The sequence below is a fragment of the Dendrobates tinctorius genome, unplaced genomic scaffold, assembly GCF_039654945.1.
Source record: "Dendrobates tinctorius isolate UK_male_01 unplaced genomic scaffold, ASM3965494v1 ptg000322l, whole genome shotgun sequence".
NCBI classification, from domain to species: domain Eukaryota; kingdom Metazoa; phylum Chordata; class Amphibia; order Anura; family Dendrobatidae; genus Dendrobates; species Dendrobates tinctorius.
In genome coordinates this window covers 45,449-68,247 of record NW_027361989.1, presented here as the reverse complement: position 1 = coordinate 68,247, position 22,799 = coordinate 45,449, and the positions used below count along the sequence as shown (strand labels likewise).

At 44.2% G+C, this 22,799-nt stretch overlaps 1 protein-coding gene across 1 annotated transcript in view; it reads right to left on the bottom strand.

The window, feature by feature from the left end:
* Positions 1-1,965: 1,965 nt before the first annotated feature.
* LOC141074046 (uncharacterized) overlaps positions 1,966-22,799 on the bottom strand; it is a 34,306-nt gene continuing 13,472 nt past the window's right edge. Inside the window, exon 7 of the mRNA XM_073561564.1 lies at positions 1,966-5,874. Within this exon, the coding sequence (XP_073417665.1) occupies positions 4,433-5,874 (1,442 nt within the window). The 3' untranslated portion in view covers positions 1,966-4,432. The remainder of the gene's footprint in view (positions 5,875-22,799) is intronic.

Sequence of the window (22,799 nt, the reverse complement as noted above, 5' to 3'; positions counted from 1 at the left end):
AGAAAGCAGAGGGTGGTTATAAATGGTCTCTAACTGGGTCGCTGTGACCAGTGGGGTACCGCAGGGGTCGGTGTTGGGACCTATTCTCTTCAACATATTTATTAACGATCTGGTAGAAGGTTACACAGTAAAATATCAATATTTGAAGATGATACAAAACTATGTAAAGCAGTCAATACAAAACAAGATTGTATTCTGCTACAGATGGATCTGGATAAGTTGGAAACTTGGGCCGAAAGTTGGCAGATGTGGTTTAACATTGATAAATGTAAGGTTATACACATGGGAAGAAGGAATCAATATCACCATTACACATTGAATGGGAAACCACTGGGTAAATCTGACATGGAGAAGGACTTGGGGATCCTAGTTAATGACAAACTTACCTGAAGCAGAAAGTGCCATGCAGTGGCTGCCAAGGCAAACAGGATCATGGGGTGCATTAAGCAAGGTCTGGATACACATGATGAGAGCATTATACTGCCTCTGTACAAATCACTGGTTAGACCACACATGGAGTACTGTGTACAGTTTTGGGCACCGGTGTTCAGGAAGGATGTAATGGAACTACAGCGAGTACAAAGGAGGGCAACCAAATTAATAAAGGGGAAGGGGGAACTACAATACCCAGAGAGATTAGAAAAATTAGGATTATTTAGTCTAGAAAAAAGATGACCAGGGGCGATCTAATAACCATGTATAAGTATATAAGGGGACAATACGAATATTTCTCCGAGGATCTGTTTATACCAAGATAGGTGACCATCAAAAGGTGGAATTTTCTGTGTCTGGAGGAGAGAAGGTTTTTCCACCAACATAGAAGAGAATTCTTTACTGTTGGGGCAGTGAGAATCTGGAATTCCCTGCCTGAGGAGGTGGTGATGGCGAACTCAGTCGAGGGTTTGAAGAGAGGCCTGGATGTCTTCCTGGGGTGAAACAATATTGTATCTTACAGTGATTAGGTTCTTTAGAAGGACATAGATCTGGTGATTTATTCTGACGGAATATAGGCTGAACTGGATGGACAAATGTCTTTTTTTGGCCCTGCTAACTATGTTACTATGTTACCTTTTGCTCTGTGTCCTCTCATTATATGAGCTATTCATTTATAAGTGCCCAGTATCTACTGACCTTATAAACTGATATCAAGTGATATATCTAAAATTCGTTTATAAATATCTATGTCTGGGTTTATCTGATACTCAACAAATACATTGCACTTAATCTCATTTCAACCTTGATAGTGACACTATCTTAGGATACGTTTTACTCTGTGATGGCACTTTTGCACGTAGTCACTAGATGGAGCTACAACATGTGACATTTGACATGATTTTTTTATATCTACACATAGTTTACTCAAATTATATTTTCTTGTCTTAACTATATACTATTTCACATTATAAGCTGTGTATTTTTGTAATTATTTGTATGTATACATGATTGATTACCACTTCTGTCTGTGTAAAAACAATCCCCTTTAACCCTTTTCCAACATCTAGTGTAAATATACGCCGATGTCGCACTCCCTCCCTTTGATGTGGGCTCCGGCGCTGAGCCCATATCTTTTACGGCACATGATGGGCCAGAAATCCCGCCCATCGGTGACTCTGTCACGTGACCACATGTCACTGATGGGTTGGCATAACAACCAGAGGTCTCCAGCTGACCTCTATAGCTGTCACCGACAGATCCTATGAGCGTTGCCCGATGGTCGGCGCTCATAGCAAGTGAGCAACTCTGCTACATGTAGGTGATCTGATCATCGCCTGTATGTAGCTGAGCTGATCGAGTTATGGCAGCTACTAGACTCCCATGTAGACCATTGAAGTATGCATGTGGATACATGGGGGGGGTCAGTGGGCGTCCCGGTCCGCTAGCCAAAACCCCATAAACCAGGGATCGTCCTGCAGAACTCCTGTTCTCCTTTTAACGTGGGCAAAACGCTACTCAGACAACACAGGGTGAGGGTAAACAGTGTGGCAATGCTTTATTAATGACAAGCGTAGGAAGATGACAGTCCATTCAGTCCATACAAGGTACAAGGCCAGTTGATCCGAGGATCACAATCTGGCTTCATATTCCAGGGTCGACTACTCCATCGGTGGCACGCAGAGAGGAGGTAACAACATGTGTAGGAAGATGACAGTCCATCGAGTCCATACACGATACAAAGCCAGTTAATCTGAGGATCACAACCTGACTTCTCCAAACATATCCATGGTTCAGCGATGGTCAGTGGAGTAGATCTGTATTCTTCCAATTGAGGCTGCAAACCCCCAGGTTGTTTCCTATAGAATGATAGATCCGTGTCCCTCGGGATGGAGTCATGATGTAAAATTGCTGCTGTATCGTCTCTGGTCCTTTGGATGTATGGATGTCTTGGCAGAATCTCTCTGGCTGTTTCTCTCTCTGTCTCTTTATACAGAGGCATGTAACCTATTTTTAGACTTAACAAGTGTCCCTCATTCAGTATTTACATGAAGGATAAGAATGGAGATGAGATCAAGTAGCATTACTTCATTATTTTAACTATTTGCATAGTTTTTCCCCTCTGCTTTAGAAGTCATATCAGCAAACATCACAAGTGATCGAGGATAGGGGCACATTCTAAGTCAATATTACTTAGATTACACAAACAAAAGTCTGTTTTCTTGACCAACCAGAAATCAACACTTAATAAAGAAAGCCAACATACAGATAATATTCTATTATTTGTTTGCTAAAATAGTCATCTGGTTAGTTAAGATACAATTCTGTATGTCTTCACAATGCCAAAATTAAAAAAAAGTTTTTAAAAATATTAAAAAGTTCAAATTACCCCCCTTTAGCCCCATTTAAAATAAAACAAAAAAAAAAAATCAGAAATATACACATTTGGTATCGCCGCATTCAGAATCGCCCAATCAATATAAAAAAAGATTGAACCAGATAGCTAAACGGCAAAATGAGAGAAATGTCAAAACGCCAGAATTACATTTATTTGGTCGCCGCAACATTGCAATAAAATGCAATAACGGGCGATATAAAGTTTGTATCGTCACCAAAATGGTATTCATTAAAAACGCCAGCTCGGCGCACAAAAAATAAGGCCTCACCCAACCAGAGATCATGAAAAATGGAGCCGCGACAGGTATCGGAAAATGGCGCAATTCTTTTATACTTTACCTAATAAAGAGGAGTTATTTTTACTGATAAATGTTTGTTTTGGGTAGTTTATTTTCTGTTGGTATTTGGCTTTTCCTATAAAACTCCCATATAATATTCCATCCTTGAACGCCCGCCGTGCGCATCATGTTTTTGTACAATTTGTCAATAATATATATAGGTTCTCCCCGTCAGATATTTTTCGTGGTTGATATACTATTTTCCTGTAATTCATTTCTCACTCTAGGTATAATAATGACTTCTCTCTGTGTGGGATTTTTGATGTTTAAAAAGGTTGAAAACTAGTTGGAAACCCCTTCTCATTCCTTATGTTTGGTCCTGTTAAAATAAAAACACTTATACAAACCTCCCATTCTGGCACCGTTTCAGCTGTGTCGGCACTTGCGTCCTTGGGTCTCTTGAGTATTTTATGTTATGTGAGCCTTGTGACCAGTCAGCACTGGCGTCACTGTCCCCACTTTTGGACAAATCGAGCATCATGAGGCAGTCAGAGAGCAGCCGCGGCCCTGGCTTCCTGTTGATGTTCAATACCGTCCAAAGGTGGAAACAGTGAAGCTGCCGCTGATTGGGTGCAGGGCTCATGTGATGTAAAACTCACATAAGCCCCGGGACAGTGAGTCTTGACACCACTGAAATGGAGCCGGCACACCAGAGGAGTATGAGAGTTTTTATTTTAATGAGGCCAAACATGAAGAATGAGTTCATTGAGAAAAAAAAAAATATATATATATATATATATATATATATATACCCACAATTCACCCCCTGAAGGTTAGTCAGAAGGTGACTAATAGAAAAAAACATATACCCCACGTCTCATTATATAGGGTGAGGTTACGTATACACACTCGCTCTCCAAGCCTCTCATTTCTATGGGTTTCACCATCCTCACCAAAGGCGACTCATCAAGATACTATTTAATAATATTGACCTATATTCTAGCGAGACTAGAAGAAGAAAACCCTAAAATCATATATCTTGTTATCCGAAACAGTCAGAAAACTAGCCACATATTGGCAGATACCAGACTTCAAACTATATACTTTGTAAGTTTATAAGATACTCCAGTGTCAGGAATAGACAGTATGTGAAAATACAGTATATACCACTCACCTTCTGACTAACCTTCAGGGGGTGAATTATGGGTATAGTTTTACATTTGTAATCAATAAAATTTAGTTTTATCCTTTTGTCAGCAAACATGAGGAATGACGAGAGACAACCCCTTTAAGAAGATCCAATTTTGGTTAAAACTATTCCAACATTACGAACATAAAAAAGGCTTCTCCCCTATGTGACATCTCTGATGTTTATTAACAGATGATTTGCAAGTAAAATATTTCCCACATTCTGAACATGAAAAAGGCTTCTCCCCTGTGTGAGTTCTCTGGTGGCTATCAAGATTCCCTTTCTGGTTAAAACATTTCCCACATTCTGAACATGAAAATCGCTTCTCCCCTGTGTGAGCTCTCTGGTGCTTAACCAAATATGATTTATTTTTAAAACATTTCTCACATTCTGAACATGAAAAAGGCTTCTCCCCTGTGTGATTTCTCTGGTGCCTAACTAAATCTGATTTTTGTGCAAAACATTTCCCACATTCTGAACATGAAAAAGGCTTCTCCCCTGTGTGAGTTCTCTGGTGGCTATCAAGATGCACTTTCTGGTTAAAACATTTCCCACATTCTGAACATGAAAATCGCTTCTCCCCTGTGTGGGCTCTCTGGTGCTTAACCAAATATGATTTATTTTTAAAACATTTCTCACATTCTGAACATGAAAAAGGCTTCTCCCCTGTGTGAGTACTTTGGTGGCTATCAAGATAACGTTTCTGGTTAAAACATTTCCCACATTCTGAACAGGAAAAAGGCTTACCCCCAGTGTGATTTCTCTGGTGCCTAACTAAAACTGATTTTTGTGCAAAACATTTCCCACATTCTGAACATGAAAAAGGCTTACCCCCTGTGTGGGTTCTCTGGTGGCTATCAAGAACCGATTTCCATTTAAAACATTTCCCACATTCTGAACAGGAAAAAGGCTTCTCCCCTGTGTGAGTTCTCTGGTGCTTAGCACAAGCTGATTTACTGTTAAAGCATTTTCCACATTCTGAACATGAATAAGGCTTCTCCCCTGTGTGGATTCTCTGGTGCTTAACACAATCTGCTTTATTGTTAAAACATCTCCCACATTCTGAACAGGAAAAAGGCTTCTCTCCTGTGTGGGTTCTCTGGTGTCTATAAAGAACATATTTCTGGTTAAAACATTTCCCACATTCGGAACATGAAAAAGGCTTCTCCCCTGTGTGAGTTCTCTGGTGCTTAACACAATCTGCTTTATTGTTAAAACATTTCCCACATTCTGAACAGGAAAAAGGCTTCTCCCCTGTGTGGGTTCTCTGGTGTCTATATAGAACATATTTCTGGTTAAAATATTTCCCACATTCTGAACATGAAAATGACTTCTTTGCTTTAGGAGCAGTTTTTTCTTTAATGCCTCTTTTGTGACTTTGATTTTCCTTAGTAGTCAGTAATGAATCAGAAGACAGAACCTGTTTCATAGGATCAGATGACAGATCTTTGCTGTGAATGGATGATGGTTTATCTGGAGTAACAGCAATCACTTCAGTTGTATTTTGTAGGATCTCAAGATCATCAGATTTAAAAATTGAAGTTGTCAGCTGTCCCTCTGATCTCCTGGTACAGTCATCTGCTAAGAGAAAAACAATTATTTAATAAAATATAATTGAGTCAGAGAATGACTAAGGGTTAGGCCAGAAACGCGCAAGAATGTTACATGATTTTAGAATTTTTCTGGACTACGTTTTTTTATAAGAATGAAACAAAGAAGAATTTTCTTATTGAAATTCAGTTTGCTGATCCAATTTTCTTTTCTAATTCAGCCGATGGTCAAACGGAATCTGGATCCTAACTGCAGTATCGGAGGCTATCTACCACATAACACACGGTGAGACTATTCCCTTTCTTTTGTTGGTTTCTAACATTTAGGATCCCTGTATTTAGCAACTTTATAGTGAAAAGAATCCACTTAATTTATGGTGTGTGTCTCCTGGAGCACAATCTGGGCACTATGTGTTGGGTAATAAAATGGCAAAAGTGCAATTTTCATTTTCCTACATCCACTGCATGTTAATTTCCGGAAAGTGGCCATGGAGTCAAAATATTCACTCCTCTTACACACGTGGTCAAAATTGTTGGTACCCCTCATTTAATGATAGAAAATGACACAATGGTCACAGAAATAACTTGAATCTGAGTAATAACAACGGGGCATGTCTGGATGAAGAGCTGAGCTGGCGCAGGAATCGCTAGCTTCGTACCCCAGCAGGCCATCGCAGCTTAAAGTAGCAAGTAGCAGCAGGGAAAATCCACAATATCACTCACCGCGGCTCCAAGCAGGGTCTGGGCACCAATGGGGCGCATCACCAGGCGCTAGGGAGCAGCACCAGGTAGAATACCGGTCTTTGGCAGCACTCAAGCGTCTGGCAGCGGTGTGGAGCGCTCTGGGGGGGGTCTGGACTCCTGACATCAGGTCAGACCTAACCGGAGAGGACCCTCAGCACAGAGGAGCAGGCAGAGGAGGAATACCCCCCCGAAGAAGCGGAAAAGCAAAACGTGCGTCAGGGCCTCGGCATGACTTACAGAACCCAAAATATGGGTAAGAGGGTGTGTTTTTACCTTGCATTTTTTGACTGTCCTTTAAAATGTGGTCAGTTAATGACCTATAGGGCTCCTAGCAGGACAGTTATCATCTGGTGTTGCTGAGTATTTCACTATTAATAAGCATTTTTCTATTGTTTTATGCCAGATGTATACTCTTTGTCCTGCATGGAATATCCTCTGTGTCATCTCTTTGCCCACTTGTGGGTAACTGGGTCATTAGTTATATGTGTTACACATCAGCACACCATTGCCCAATTTACTTACCTTTTCTAGCCTGTATTGTCGCACCATGGTTGCATCATTGTCCACTGGTTTTTCTTACGGTTCTCTTTCACTATATGTGTGGTGTAATTTACTTGTACATATATGAGCCCGGATTTTTGCAATATTTAAATAAAGTCTTTGTTACATTTTGGCATAAATAGGGCTTTGGTCTTCTCTGTTGATTTATTTCACACATAAGCATTTGATGTACATTCTAGGGATGTAAGCTCCCATATATTCTCTATTGCTTCTCATATTTCATGGAGAGTATCTTGCTTTTTATACAAATATGTTTTTTACATCTATCTTTGGTTCTTGGTATGTTCTCACAGGAGGAACCTGGCAGATCCTCACCCAGGGGCCTGGAGAAGCAAGACACCAAACTGCAAGGGCACAGCTCCACCCCCATCACTGAGGAAACACTAAAGTCCCTGCTAAGAGATCTAAAGCAGGCTATACATAGTGATATCACCTCAGCCTTCACTGCACCACACCGCATTGGGCACATAGGGGACACAACAGCCCACATTGAGGAGAAGCTGGAGGAATTCACCACACCCCACAACCACTTAGTGGATTTTCACAATGAGGCAGATGAAGAGATCGCAGCCCTAAAACTGAAGCTGGCGGACTTGGAGGACCGCTCCAGGTGCAACAATCTACGCTTCAGGTGGATACCAGAAAGCGTTGCTGTGGACGCATTGAAGCAGTTCCTAATGGATTTCTTTACCGCATTAATCCACAAGTCGGAACAGCGAGACATAATACAGCGCACAGGATCCCCAAACCCAAAAGTGCCCCCGCCTCTGCACACAGGGATGTAATTGACTGGCTTCATTTTTATCATTTTAAAGAAGCCATCAGTAAAGCAGCAGCGGGCGGACTGGAGCTCCCAGAGAGATTCAAGAGCATCCTGGTTTTCACTGACCTCTCCGCCATCACCCTGAACAGAAGGAGGGAATTCTCCACAGCCACCAAGATCCTAAGGGACAACAGGATCGCGTACAAGTGGGATTACCCTGTGAAGCTGATCGTCACCAAGAATGAAGCCAGGTCGTGACTTCCCCCTTTAGGCCATGACTCTGCTGCAAAAGTGGCTGCTGGCGAAGGTGGATGAGGATACCAGCTCCCCGCTAAAGAAGCCGCCCACCCTGATGAGGGAGTGGACATGAACAAGAAAGCAGAAGACTTATTCTTCACCATGGTCTGCAGAGGCACAAGAGGAGAATTTTTTGTTTCTTTCAATACCCCCAACTATATACTGGATAGCGGAGCATACATACAGTTTTACATAAAATTAAAATTTGTTTTATGCTATTCCCCTTTTTTTTTTCCTACTTGTCTAGTGGTGACATATAGATTTTATCTGTAATCTGTATATGGTTCTTCATATTTCCAGAATTAATGTAAAACGACTGCATAGTCCATTTAAAAGTTACCTTATATGGAAAGAGGCCCAATCCTTTAAAGCAGATGTATTGTGTGTTCAGGAAACCCTCCAGAATAGCACTGATGCCCACAGATTGCAGAATAGGAATTTCCCAAACGTATTCCACTCCCATGCAATAGATAAAAAAAGAGGAGTAGTAATTGCGATAAAGAACACCGTCGTCTTCCAGCAAATCACCATGTAATGGACGATGAGGGCAGATACGTCATCCTAGTCTGCACCATAAACAAAACCTACACAACTGTCTCTATTTACGTCCCTAACTCCAAGCAAATTCTGTTTCTTAAGGACACCCTGGTGGTAGTAGCGAAGGTTAAAAAAGGCGTCCTGTTAATTTGCGGGGACTTTAACATCACCCCTTGTCCCATCATTGATAAATTGATACCCCCTCAAAAGAAAGAAAACACCCGATCACTCTCTCAGACCCTCCTAGCGGAAGAATTATGTGATATCTGGTGGGTTCTGCACGCCTCCGAGCGGGATTACACCTTCTATTCACACTCGCACAGAGGTTACTCCAGAATCGATGTAATGGTCACAGATAAATGGTTATTGCAGGACATCCAAAAAGCCACGATAGGGAACATCACCTGGTCGGACCACTCCCCGGTCTTCTGCCAAATTATAGAGGGGTATAACTACCCGATATATTCCCCATGGAGGGTAAATAACTACCTACCGTATATACTCATGTGTAGGAATAGGTTTAGCGTGCACTCGGTCTTATTATGAACGAGGTGCTGGTGTAACGGACCTGGTGGTCCCAATATAGAGTAATTATATAATTCACCGCACACTCTTGTGGATTATCATGCCAAATAGTTTAAATTTTATTAACACACAATCTGGGAGCGTAACAGAATAATGCAATGGAAGCGATATAAAGAACGTTTCGGCTCCACCGGAGCCTTTATCATACAATCGCTGTAAAATAAAAAGAAACATATAAGTAACAAAAAATTTTTGCAGAATAAAAGTAAGAATATGAACAAAAAATAATAAGAAGGTCATCCTGGTGCATACTTGTACACTAATCCATGGATCACAGCATGTAGAGCACATGTTAAACAAAGAATTTACATATATACCATATACCGTATACATATATATACATACACTGATTAGACTGTCAAGATAACAGGTAACAAAATGAGGTATAATTAAAAGCAGAAAGAGGTATGTAATTACCTTAATCCAGTGCCATACAAGAGAAGGGTATAGAGAAGAGGGATGAAAATCCCTGTGGTGTCACAGAGACTGCAAAGAATGGTGAAAATAATTAGCATGTGTGAGACACAGTACTGAAACCATAGAAAAGGAACGTATGGTACCTAGTCATATGCTAAAATCCTTATAAAGGTGCCAGATCACCATCAATGGCTAGTGGGGACCTGCAAATGTTAGATAAAGAGTATGTGTGTTCAGTTAAAATAAGCCCATAGCGCCTAGGAGCAGTCACAAGGCAGAGCATGAGTGGTGGAGAGTCTTTACCTGCAGGGGTTGCTGTCTAAAGCGGCGCTCCCGCACCTGGCTGAGTCGGCGTGTGTGCCTGCATGGCTCCTGGTGTGACGCTGGACCGGAAGTGAGCGGCCCAGACCGGAAGTGACGTCATGCAGCTGCTGTGTGCATACTATGGTCGTTGCTAGGGCAGCTAGAAGCTTGGCAACACATATATAGCAAATGGTGGTAGCTGTGTGTGCGTTCCTGCATAGGAGAAATGGCACTAGCCTTCTAAATAGTGTGGATGAAGTATAAGTATAGCCAATATGTACAGGGCTATTGGTGAGGGTATAAATGGGCACATTATGCAAGGTGACAGGATAAGGTATAACTATTGTTGGTGATATTAACCTTTCATGGAGAAAAAAATTGTGTAGAGGAGGATATGAAAAAAATAAAAATAAAAAAAATCCAAAAAACTGAGCATAAATGCAAAATAAGAGTCAGGGGGTGGGGCAAACTCACCTATGATCACAGTAATTTAGCGGTTCTGTAAAATAACAGAGAAAACGTTAATAAATGTTCTAAGTAGCCAATCTATCTCTCTATTAAGGCCCTTAGGGGCCAAAGTGTCCAATTTGTGAATCCAATAGGTCTCACGTGATTTAAGCAATTTAATATGATCATAGGTGCTAATTATTTTCACCATTCTTTGCAGTCTCTGTGACACCACAGGGATTTTCATCCCTCTTCTCTATACCCTTCTCTTGTATGGCACTGGATTAAGGTAATTACATACCTCTTTCTGCTTTTAATTATACCTCATTTTGTTACCTGTTATCTTGACAGTCTAATCAGTGTATGTATATATATGTATATATGTAAATTCTTTGTTTAACATGTGCTCTACATGCTGTGATCCATGGATTAGTGTACAAGTATGCACCAGGATGACCTTCTTATTATTTTTTGTTCATATTCTTACTTTTATTCTGCAAAAATTTTTTGTTACTTATATGTTTCTTTTTATTTTACAGCGATTGTATGATAAAGGCTCCGGTGGAGCCGAAACGTTCTTTATATCGCTTCCATTGCATTATTCTGTTACGCTCCCAGATTGTGTGTTAATAAAATTTAAACTATTTGGCATGATAATCCACAAGAGTGTGCGGTGAATTATATAATTACTCTATACTCGTGTGTAAGATGAGATTTTCAGCACATTTATTTGTGCTGAAAATGCCTCCTTGGCTTATACACGAGTCAATGTGAAGAAAGCCAGCTGGGGAGGAGGAGCGGCGGCAGGAGCAGGTGGCTGGGACATCATACTCACCCTGCTGTGCCGTCGCTTAACGTCCCCCTGCATCCTCCATTGTCCTAGAGCTGACAGGAAGAAACTGTCAGCCCTAGGACAAAGGAGGATGCAGGGATGTTTCAGCGACAACACAGGAGGGTGACTATGAAGGAGGAGGATAGGGGAGCATGGGGGAGGACTGGGGAAGGACAGGGGAGTACAGAAAAGCACAGAGGAGGATGGGGGGAAGCATGGAGAAGGATGGGTAAGCACAGTGGAGGACTGGGGGAGTACAGGGGAGCACAGAAGAGCACGGAAGAGGATGGGCGAAGCACGAAGGAGGACAGGGGAAGCACGGAAGAGGATGGGGAAGCAGAGGAGGACAGGGGAAGCACAGAGGAGGACTGGAAGAGTACAGTTGTGGCCAAAAGTATTGACACCCCTGCAATTTTGTGAGATAGTATTAAGTTACGTACCGGTAACGGTATTTTTCGGAAGCCCATGACAGCACCACGAGAGAGGGGATCCGCCCTATAGGAACAGGAAACCTACAGATACAAAAAGGGCGGCACCTCTCCCACGCATCAGTTGGATTACAGAGCTTGAGAGGCTACCATGGTTAGTACACAACATATAATATATACAACCTATCTACCCTATTTACCAGAATTATTTTATACCATCTCCCCCATAAGGTGACTTTATGAACAATCTTCTAAAGGAGTGCACCCCTATATGTGAACAAGGGAGGGAACTAAGGGTGCTGTCATGGGCTTCCGAAAAATACCGTTACCGGTACGTAACTTAATACTTTATTCGGACTCCCATGACAGCACCACGAGAGAATTACAGAGATGTAAACTAACTAAGGGAGGGACTACAGCCTGCAGCACCCTTAGCCCGAAGGTGAGGTCTGAGGAGGCCCCCCATGTCTAACCGATAGTGGTTAAAGAAGGTGGAAGGAGATGACCAGGTGGCCGCCTTACATATTTGATCAATTGATACTCCAGATCTTTCTGCCCAGGATGATGCCATGGCCCGAGTGGAATGCGCCCTCAGATTCTGTGGAGCTGGCCCGCCACCTGCTGTGTAGGCAAGAGAGATAGCCTCCCTAATCCATCTTGCTAAAGTGCGTTTTGATACTCTGTATCCTTTCCTGGGACCTTGGAAGGATAGGAATAATGCGTTTTCCTTCTTCCAAGGATCCGTGGCTGCTAAATATGTAAGTAAGCACCTCCTAATATCTAATGCCTGAAGTTTCTGCTCTTTAGGGTTGGTTGGATTAGGGAGGAAGGAAGGCAGAACTATCTCCTGTGTCCTGTGGAATTGTGTTGCTACCTTGGGAAGGTATGCTGGATCTGGCCTTAGGATTACCCTATCTTGTAAGAACTCTGTGTAAGGGGGCAATCTGGAAAGTGCCTGTATGTTGCTCACCCTACGTGCGGATGTTATCGCTACCAGAAATGCTGTCTTAAGAGATATAATCTTTAGTGAGGCAGAATCTAAAGGTTCAAACGCACTTTCCGTCATGGCTGTAAGGACTAAGTTTAAGTCCCACGGCACACATCTGTCTTTGTGCATAGGTCTCGATCTGGCCGCTGCTCTGATGAACCTTGCTACCCAATAATTTTTTGCAATATCACCTGCAAACAGGGCCCCTAAGGCTGAAACCTGCACTTTTAATGTACTTGTGGAGAGACCCAATTCGAAACCTTTCTGGAGAAATTCCAGAATATGTTTTCGTTGGAATTCCGTCTCTGACGTCAAAGTGAAAGGTGGACAGGAAACGTTTCCAGGTCCTAGCATAGATGTTAGTGGTAGTTAATTTTCTGCTCTTTAGGAGGGTGTCAATTAAGTTCTTGGAGAACCCTCTATCTTTTAATAGTGACCTTTCAAACACCACGCCGTCAAATGAAGTCCCGCTACTTGTGGGTGGCTGACTGGCCCCTGGTAGAGGAGATCCGGAAGGTTCGGCAGTACCCAGGGATCGCCTACCGACATGGTCCTCAACCATGCGAACCAGGTCCTCCTGGGCCAAAAAGGGGCAATTAGTATGACTTTTGCCCGATCCTCTCTGATCTTCCTGACTACCAGAGGAAGAAGATTCAATGGCGGGAAGGCGTATGCCAGAGAAAAGTCCCATCTTATCAGGAGGGCATCCACCGCCAGGGGATTTTCCCTGGGGTTCAGAGAGCAGAACGATCTTTCTTTTCTGTTTTCTCTGGTGGCAAAGAGGTCTACCTCTGGCTGACCCCATCTGCGGACAATCTGGTGGTAAATATCTTTGTTCAAAGACCATTCTCCTTGTCCGAGTGTATCCTCACATGATGGCCCTGTAGATACATAATGAGTTTTTTGACTGCCCATTCTATCGCCAATAGCTCTCTCTGGTTGGATGAGATTTCAGAATCAGAATCCCACTGTCCCTGTAACACTATGTCCCCCATATGGGCTCCCCAACCAAAGGAACTTGCGTCTGTGGTTATAATACGGGTTATCTGTGTTATCCAGGGCACCCCTGATGCTAGGTTCTCGCTATCGAGCCACCATCTCAGTGATGTAACAGCTGAGGGGCTTAGCAACATTCGACCTTGTAAGGAGCCTTCCAGGGCCCTGCTATTAACCAAGACGTCGTTTTGAAGGGCTCTGGTGTGGAATTGTGCCCACCTAACTGCTGGGATGCATGAAGTTATAGAGCCTAACAGGGACATGGCCTGTCTGAGGGTCATAGATGGATTATCAATTGCCCGAAGAACCTGCTCCTGTATCTTTTGTAATTTATCTAGTGGCAGCAGGCACTGCTGAGTCTCTGAATTTAGTAATAAGCCTAGAAACTTCTGTATTTTCAAGGGCTGGAGTCGGGATTTCTCGTAGTTTAAAATCCATCCGAGGTTTTGTAACCTGGATCTAGCTTTTTCTATCTGGGATCTACAATGACCCACTGATTTTCCCACAATCAAGAAATCGTCTAAATATGGAATGATTAAGACGTCAACCTCCCGTAAATGAGCCATAACTTCGGCCACTATCTTTGTAAATACCCTGGGTGCTGCCGAGAGACCAAAGGGAAGGGCTCTATACTGATAATGACGCACTGTGCCATCTACTGAAACTGCCACCCTCAGGAACTGTTGGAAGTCTGTATGGATAGGTACATGATAGTACGCATCTTTCAAATCTATGACTGCCATAAAACAACCTTTAAACAATATTTTTATTGTTGTATTAATGGACTCCATTTTAAATGTACGATTAATCAAAAACTCGTTAAGGGAACGAAGGTTTATAATCGTTCTGAATGTCTTATCAGGTTTCTGGATTAGAAACAGGGGAGAGTAAAACCCTCTTCCTCTTTCAGCTTCTGGAACCTCTACCAGGACATTTTTTTGGCATAGGCTCAAGACTTCCGCTTCTAAGGCCGCTTGTTCGAGATGAGAAGATCTTAAGGGGGTTAGTTTAAAGGTATCCCGCGGGATCTGGGTAAATTCCAATCTAAGCCCGGTGGATATTACCTTGCGCTCCCAGTCACTATTTGTAATCTGTGACCATGCCGGGAAGAAGGATGACAGTCTACCCCCCACGGGAATTGCTAGTCATTGATTTGGTCTCTTTTGATCTCTCGACGAGCGTGTGAACATATAGCCCGTACCTCTTCTCCTTCTGTCTTCCCATCTGGGGCGATCTCTAAAAGGCGAAGAGTTGCGCCTTCTCCCCTGGGCAAATCTCCTTCTACCAAATGGACGACGGTAGGACGCAGACGAAAGGTTTGGGAATTTTTTCTTGTCGTCTCCCGCCTTCTCGAGCAGCTCGTCTAGGACAGCGCCGAACAAATATTCGCCCTCACATGGAATCGCACAGAGCTTTGCTCTGGACTGAATGTCTCCCTGCCAGCACTTTAGCCACAGGGCTCTGCGAGCTGCATTAGAGAGACCTGCTGCTCTGGCGGCCATTCTCACTTCATCCGCTGAGGCATCTGCTAGGAAGGCTGCTCCCTCTTGGATGGTCGGTAGGGCCCCAAGAATTGTCTGTCTTGATGTACCCTGTTTTAGTTGTGACTCCAACTGGTCTAACCAGACCATCATGGACCTGGCCGTGCACGTTGAAGCCACTGCTGGTCTTAAGGACCCGGCCGCCATTTCCCAGGTGTTTTTAAGGAAAGTATCAGCCTTTCTGTCTAGGGGATCTTTAAGGGATCCCATGTCCTCAAAGGGCAGCGAGGATTTTTTCGATGCCTTTGCGATGACTGCGTCTAATTTGGGGGCTCTGTCCCACGTATTCAATGCCGGATCGTCGAAGGGGTATCTGCGTTTGAGGGCTGGTGGTAGTGACCCTCTTTTATCCGGCTTTTTCCACTCTCTGTGGATCAGATCCTGGATTTTTTGATTTAACGGGAAGACTCTCCGCTTCCTCTGTTCCAGCCCACAGAACATGACATCCTGCATGGACATTTGGGGCTTAGGCTCCTCTACCTCCATTGTCCCTCTGACTGCTTTGACCAGCTTGTCTACCCGGTCAAGAGGCAGACAAAATCGCCCCGAGTCCTCTTCTCCTGAGGAAGACGAGGGAGATGAAGCCTGGGAGTCTCTGCTTTTTCTCCACTCTACCGAGGAATCCGACTCCGCCGGGACCTCGCCCCTTAGACTTTCCGGCTGGGATAAGGACTTTAGGGTTTCCCTCATTTCTGCCCTGACAATGTCCCTTAAACTCGCCGCTACCGCGGGCGACTCTTCTGCCACTGTCTGCTGAATACAGGGGGGGCACAATTTTTTGAGGCACGCGTCCGGTAACGGGCATGCACAGAGTGCGCATTCCCTATGTTTAGTCTTACTTGTAGCTTTTTTCCCCTAGAAAAAAACACAGAAGGGGGGTCCCGTCACTGAGTGAACTTTCACGAAGATCACTTACCAGTGCCACAATCAAGTACCGGAGAATGAGGGGGATTTCTTTCAGCCAATGCTCCTGTCTGCCTGGAGGAGCTCTTACGAGTGGACTGGTCACTTCGTCCCGGCCGCTCATTACTGTCACGGGACACTTTCTTTTTCTGTTTGACCTGCCGAAGGTCATCCAGGGGCGGCAGTGATGTTTGCCGCTGCTGTCGCCCTTGCTTCTGCCGCTGCTGCTGTTCTCGATTACTCTCCATTACCACTGCTGCTGCTGTACGCTGCTGCTTGTAATAATGTGGCCAAGGCAAGGTAACCTGCCGGGGTCCTGCCTAAATACCCCTCCTCCGGTCAGCAGTATCTATGCCGCACCCCTCCCCTCCTTAACAGGGCTCCCTACCCCAGCTGGCACCGGACCCGGTCCGAAAGCCGACGCCATCGGTGTTTCCGATGGGCGCCGCCATCTTGGATCCTTCGCGCATGCGCAGTGGCGCGCTGACCCGGAAGCGCATCCTCCGCCCGCCCCCTGACGTCACCGCTACCCCGGGAAAGACCGGAAGCCACGCGGGACGCCCGGGAGCCCCGGAAGCAGCGCCACCCGGTCACAGCCCCCTGCAGCCGCGCGGCCTAATCCCGGAGACGGACATCCTCCGGACGCCGCTCCCTGCTGCACACGCCACCGCCGTGACACCCATCCTGGGCCACCGTGGCGTCCTCCAGGAGATCCGCACCAGGCCGAGGTAGGAGACCCCCTCGCTACCGGTATCGGCTGGCCGGCCTGGGATCCGGTTCTTCTGTAGGATCCCGTCCCCTCAGGAACAGGAAACCAAACTGATGCGTGGGAGAGGTGCCGCCCTTTTTGTATCTGTAGGTTTCCTGTTCCTATAGGGCGGATCCCCTCTCTCGTGGTGCTGTCATGGGAGTCCGAATAAAATACGCAGTTTCTTCCTGAAAATGATTGCAAACACAAATTCTTTGGTATTATTATCTTCATTTAATTTGTCTTAAATGAAAAAACACAAAAAGAATAGTCCTAAAGCCAAATTGGATATAATTCCACACCAAACATAAAAAAGAGGGTGGACAAAAGTATTGGCACTGTTCGAAAAATCATGTGATGCGTCTCTATTTGTGTAATTAACAGCACCTGTAACTTACCTGTGGCACCTAACAGGTGTTGGCAATAACTAAATCACACTTGCAGCCAGTTGACATGGATTAAAGTTGACTCAACCTCTGTCCTGTGTCCTTGTGTGTACCACATTGAGCATGGAGAAAAGAAAGAAGACCAAAGAACTGTCTGAGGACTTGAGAAACCAAATTGTGAGGAAGCATGAGCAATCTCAAGGCTACAAGTCCATCTCCAAAGATCTGAATGTTCCTGTGTCTACCGTGCACAGTGTCATCAAGAAGTTTAAAGCCCATGGCACTGTGGCTAACCTCCCTAGATGTGGACGGAAAAGAAAAATTGACAAGAGATTTCAACGCAAGATTGTGCGGATGTTGGATAAAGAACCTCAACTAACATCCAAACAAGTTCAAGCTTCCCTGCAGTCCGAGGGTACAACAGTGTCAACCCGTACTATCCGTCGGCGTCTGAATGAAAAGGGACTGTATGGTAGGAGACCCAGGAAGACCCCACTTCTTACCCCGAGACATAAAAAAGCCAGGCTGGAGTTTGCTAAAACTTACCTGAAAAAGCCTAAAACGTTTTGGAAGAATGTTCTCTGGTCAGATGAGACAAAAGTAGAGCTTTTTGTGCAAAGGCATCAACATAGAGTTTACAGGAGAAAAAAAGAGGCATTCAAAGAAAAAGAACATGGTCCATACAGTCAAACATGGCGGAGGTTCCCTGATGTTTTGGGGTTGCTTTGCTGCCTCTGGCACTGGACTGCTTGAATGTGTGCATGGCATTATGAAGTCAGAAGACTACCAGCAAATTTTGCAGCATAATGTAGGGCCCAGTGTGAGAAAGCTGGGTCTCCCTCAGAGCTCATGGGTCTTCCAGCAGGACAGTGACCCAAAACACACTTCAAAAAGCACTAGAAAATGGTTTGAGAGAAAGCACTGGAGACTTCTAAGGTGGCCAGCAATGTGTCCAGACCTGAATCCCATAGAACACCTGTGGAAAGATCTAAAAATGGCAGTTGGAGAAGGCACCCTTCAAATATCAGGGACCTGGAGCAGTTTGCCAAAGAAGAATGGTCTAAAATTCCAGCAGAGCATTGTAAGAAACTCATTGATGGTTACCGGAAGCGGTTGGTCGCACGCGATCGTGCCGCCATACTGGTACTGCTGTTTGCGGGAACGCAGTTCTCTCAGAGCAGTATTAGTATAGCGCATACCGGGAAGGCGTTAATAACACACCTGATGTGTCCATATCTACAGTATGGTGTGCTCACAAGGCCTTCATCCGAGGTCAACTGCTCCAAATAGCGTCCCAAAATAACACAGCGATACTACGCCAAATAGAGGAAATCAAAATATAGCGGCTCTAGAAGAGACGCACAAACATAGCCCCACAAACGCAATATTCCAAAAATTACAGAATCTAAGGTATGAATTATACCAACTGCTCCAACACAAATATGAGCATAATATATGGAAAAGCAAGGCCAAATATTATTGTCAGGGAAACAAAGCAGGAAAAATATTAGCCAACAAAATTAAAGCCAAAATGACTAAAGATTATCCCACATACAGGACGACCAAAAAAATATAATCTATAACCCCAAGGAAATCGCCAATACCTTCTCACATTACCATTCCTCCCTCTATAATCTACAGGAAAATATTGCAATACCACAACCCACCACCCAACTAATAAATCAGTTCTTGGAGAACATAAAACTTCCTAAGATACCAGAGAACACTTTACATATATGAAACCAACCAATATCCCAAGGAGAAATACAGCAAACAATGAGAGGAATGACAAATAATCAGTCCCCGGCCCTGATGGACTAATGAACGAATATTTTAAAACGTTTCAAGACGTACTAATCCCTCACATGACGTCAATTTTCCAAAATTTTATGCACATCGGAAAAATTCCAAAAGAGATGATTCAGGCAACAATTATACCCCTCCCCAAACCAGGAAAAAACCCTGACCTAACCATCAATTTAAGGGCTCATACTCACTTGCGAGAGACTCGCACGATTCTCGTGTGAGTCTCTCGCATGAAAACCTGGCACTGTCGCTGGTACTCGGACCGGAGCATGCAGCTACATGTATTTCTATGCAGCCGCACGCTCCGGTCCGGGTGCCGGCAGCAGAGCCAGGTTTTCATGCGAGAGACTTGCACGAGAATCATGTGAGTCTCTCGCAAGTGAGTATGGGCCCTTAGGCAGATATCATTATTGAATAGGGATCTTAAAATCTATTCCAAAATCCTAGCTAATAGTTGGCGTCAGTCCTCATTTCTGGAATGATGTCAGATACATTTGATATCACTAATGGAACGAGGCAGGGATGCCCACTCTCTCCTCTAATATTTGCGCTAACAATCGAACCTTTAGCTGAAAAAATGAGATCACACCCTGGAATAACCGGTATTAAAATTGGTAATGTAGAGCACAAAATCGGGCTATTCGAGATTTCATTATCTTATCCCTTACTAATCCCGAAGAGTCGCTCAATGGAGTAATGGAAGTGATAGACTTTTACCCAAGTATCATACTATAAATTAAATATCCCCAAATTCTAAATCTAACACCCTCCGCACCACACCCTGTAAATCTTACAGCTAAGTACCCTTTTACGTGGGATAACGAAAACATAACATATTTTGGAATCCTCTTGGCCCCCTCAGTAGATATAATTTAAAGAGAGCATTCTGAAGATCTCAGACAGAAGATCAAAGGCGACATGCTGCGCATGAGACAACACGACATGTCCTGGTTAGGAAGAATAGTGTTCGTAAAAATGTTCTTAATCCCCCAGGTATTGTACGTATTCCGCAACCTCCCTGTCCCCAAGAAAATACTCAAAGAGTTACAAGCAATCATATTAAAATACATATGGCAGGAAAAACAGCACAGAGTTAAAGCAGATATACTATATATCCCAATAAAAGAGGGGGGACTGGGCTGCCCCTCAGTGGTGAGGTATTATAGGGCAGCCATATCTTAACAACTGAGGTTGATGTGGAATGATAAGGATAACAGACATTGGATAGAAATCGAGAAACATCATAAAATCCCCAAATGTTGCGTCTTTTTTTACTCATATACTAACCCCGGTGATAATAAAAAATTGTGTCTGCCACCAACGGTGAAAGCGGCGCTGGGAGTGTGGAGCCTTCTAATCAAACTGCATACTATCAATTTGGCGCTCTCTAAAGCCCCCATAGAGACTTTGGAGCGGTGTATTCTGGACCTCCAGACTCAAACCTGGAAATCCCTGGGAGTCCTACTGATTGGAGACATGTACGAGGAAGGAATATTGTTATCCTTCTCTACGATCAGAGAGAAATACCAACTACCACAGAAAGATCATTATAAATATCTACAAATAAGACATTTTCTACAGGGAAAAAAAGATATAACATTCTCACAACCCTCCAAATTATATGCAATGCTCCTCGCCCCAGCACGGCAAGTAAGAGAGATGTCTGTAAGCTATAAACGTATGCTGGAGGAGACCTTCCCCTGTCTGGACTCGTATCTCCACAAATGGGAGACTGATCTGCAGTGCGGGATCACCCTGGGTCAATGGTGGACGTCCTTCTCAGTAATAGGGACACACTCTAAGTGCACCAGTCACCTGGAGAATGCCAGAACGCTGCTGTACAGGTGGTACTTCACACCATACAGATTGTCTAAGATCTACCACAACTCCCCAGATGTGTGCTGGAGGAGCAGCGACACCAATGCAGACATGTTACATGTCTGGTAAAGTAGAGCAGCTCTGGGACGCAATCTCCCATTTAGTGTCTTCAATTAGCGGCATCCCAATAAAATTTGGGAAAGAGCAGGCACTTCTGGCCATGGACCTGGATTTAATTCCACACGAGTTCAGGACAGTGATTACACACATCCTCATAGCTAGTAGAATTAAAATTGCAGGGTATTGGAAGAACTCCAAATGTCCGTCATTGACTGAGATCGTAGCATTGGTGAATGACAATTATCAGAGAAGATAATTGCTTCATCCACCGATAATACAATTTCATATCTCAGAAGATGGGACAGCTGGCGATCCTTCAGACTAAATACTGTGGTTATAGAGAGGTAATAGAGCTATTCACAGTAATACACGGTGTGAGGTAACGCTGTCATTCAAGTAGGGGATAACGCGCTCAGCAGCCACAAAATCAGATCCGGCACAGGTTTTCAATAAAGCATAACACGGTCCATGCGGTTTATTCCTCCTTCATAAACCCATAGAAGCAACATAAACAGCATTACAGCATAGCGTCCATTATAGCTTCACTCTGGTTAAGCCTGTGGTCACACAGGTTACTCAATGTCCATACTCAGGCTCTTCAGCCTCATCATAAGCTCACCCACGTCAGGGTTTCCTCATGGCTGTTTCTCCAAGCAACCAAAACTTTGCAGTCCTCTTCCGTTGCTCCCAGCAACAAGGCTACAACAATGCCCATAGCTTTCTCCACCAAATTTGAGGTAGCGCTGTCATTCAAGTAGGGGATACTTGCTCAGCAGCCACAAAATCAGATCCGACACAGGTTTTCAATAAAGCATAACACAGTCCATGCGGTTTATTCCTCCTTCATAAACCCATAGAAACAACATAAACAGCATTACAGCATAGCGGCCATTATAGCTTCACTCTGGTTAAGTCTGTGGTCACACAGGTTACTCAATGTCCATACTCAGGCTCTTCAGCCTCATCATTATCTCACCCACATCAGGATTTCCTCATGGCTGTTTCTCCATGCTGCAGACATCCACTCTCTCCTCTGGGACTCTCAGATGCTGGCAGCCATGACACACAGCCACTCCACAGGCTGTTAGCCAGGAGATACTTCTCCCAGCAGGACCTTTCACACAGGACCAACCAGGCCCCTGCATTTACCCCATGTAACCTGCCCTGGCCACATTATATGGTCTATAGCCACACCCACCAGGTCACATGACTATGACCTCATCACAGGTCCTTCAGGCATTTTCACAATCTTTACCACAGTGCTTTAAACACACCCCCTGGGTGGGTTTGTAGGTAACCAGGTCCGCCCATCTCTCTAGTTACCTGGAGACTTCTCCCTTACATAGTGAAACAACACCTCAGCAGTATCACTACTGATCAACACATAAGTCTCCATCCCAAAGCCACCCACTTTGAGATACATAATGGCCATTCAGTATTCTGCCATTCATCCTTTCTCCTGGGAAATACCCACACAGCGCCCCCTAGTGGACACAGTGGTTACTACACCACATACCTCCCCCCTCTGTTCAAACTTGTGGGGTTGAACACACAACATTACATCAGACTCTCGAGACCGGGCACTCATTAGACATTGCCCCACAGGTCGAGAGAACCATCTCCATCTATCATACGGCCTTATCTCTACGTTAGGCCTCCCCCGCCCCCAGCGGTCAGAATATCGGCCCTGATCTTTGGCCCTCCAGTTACAGTCTGTCTGCGTCATCAGACAC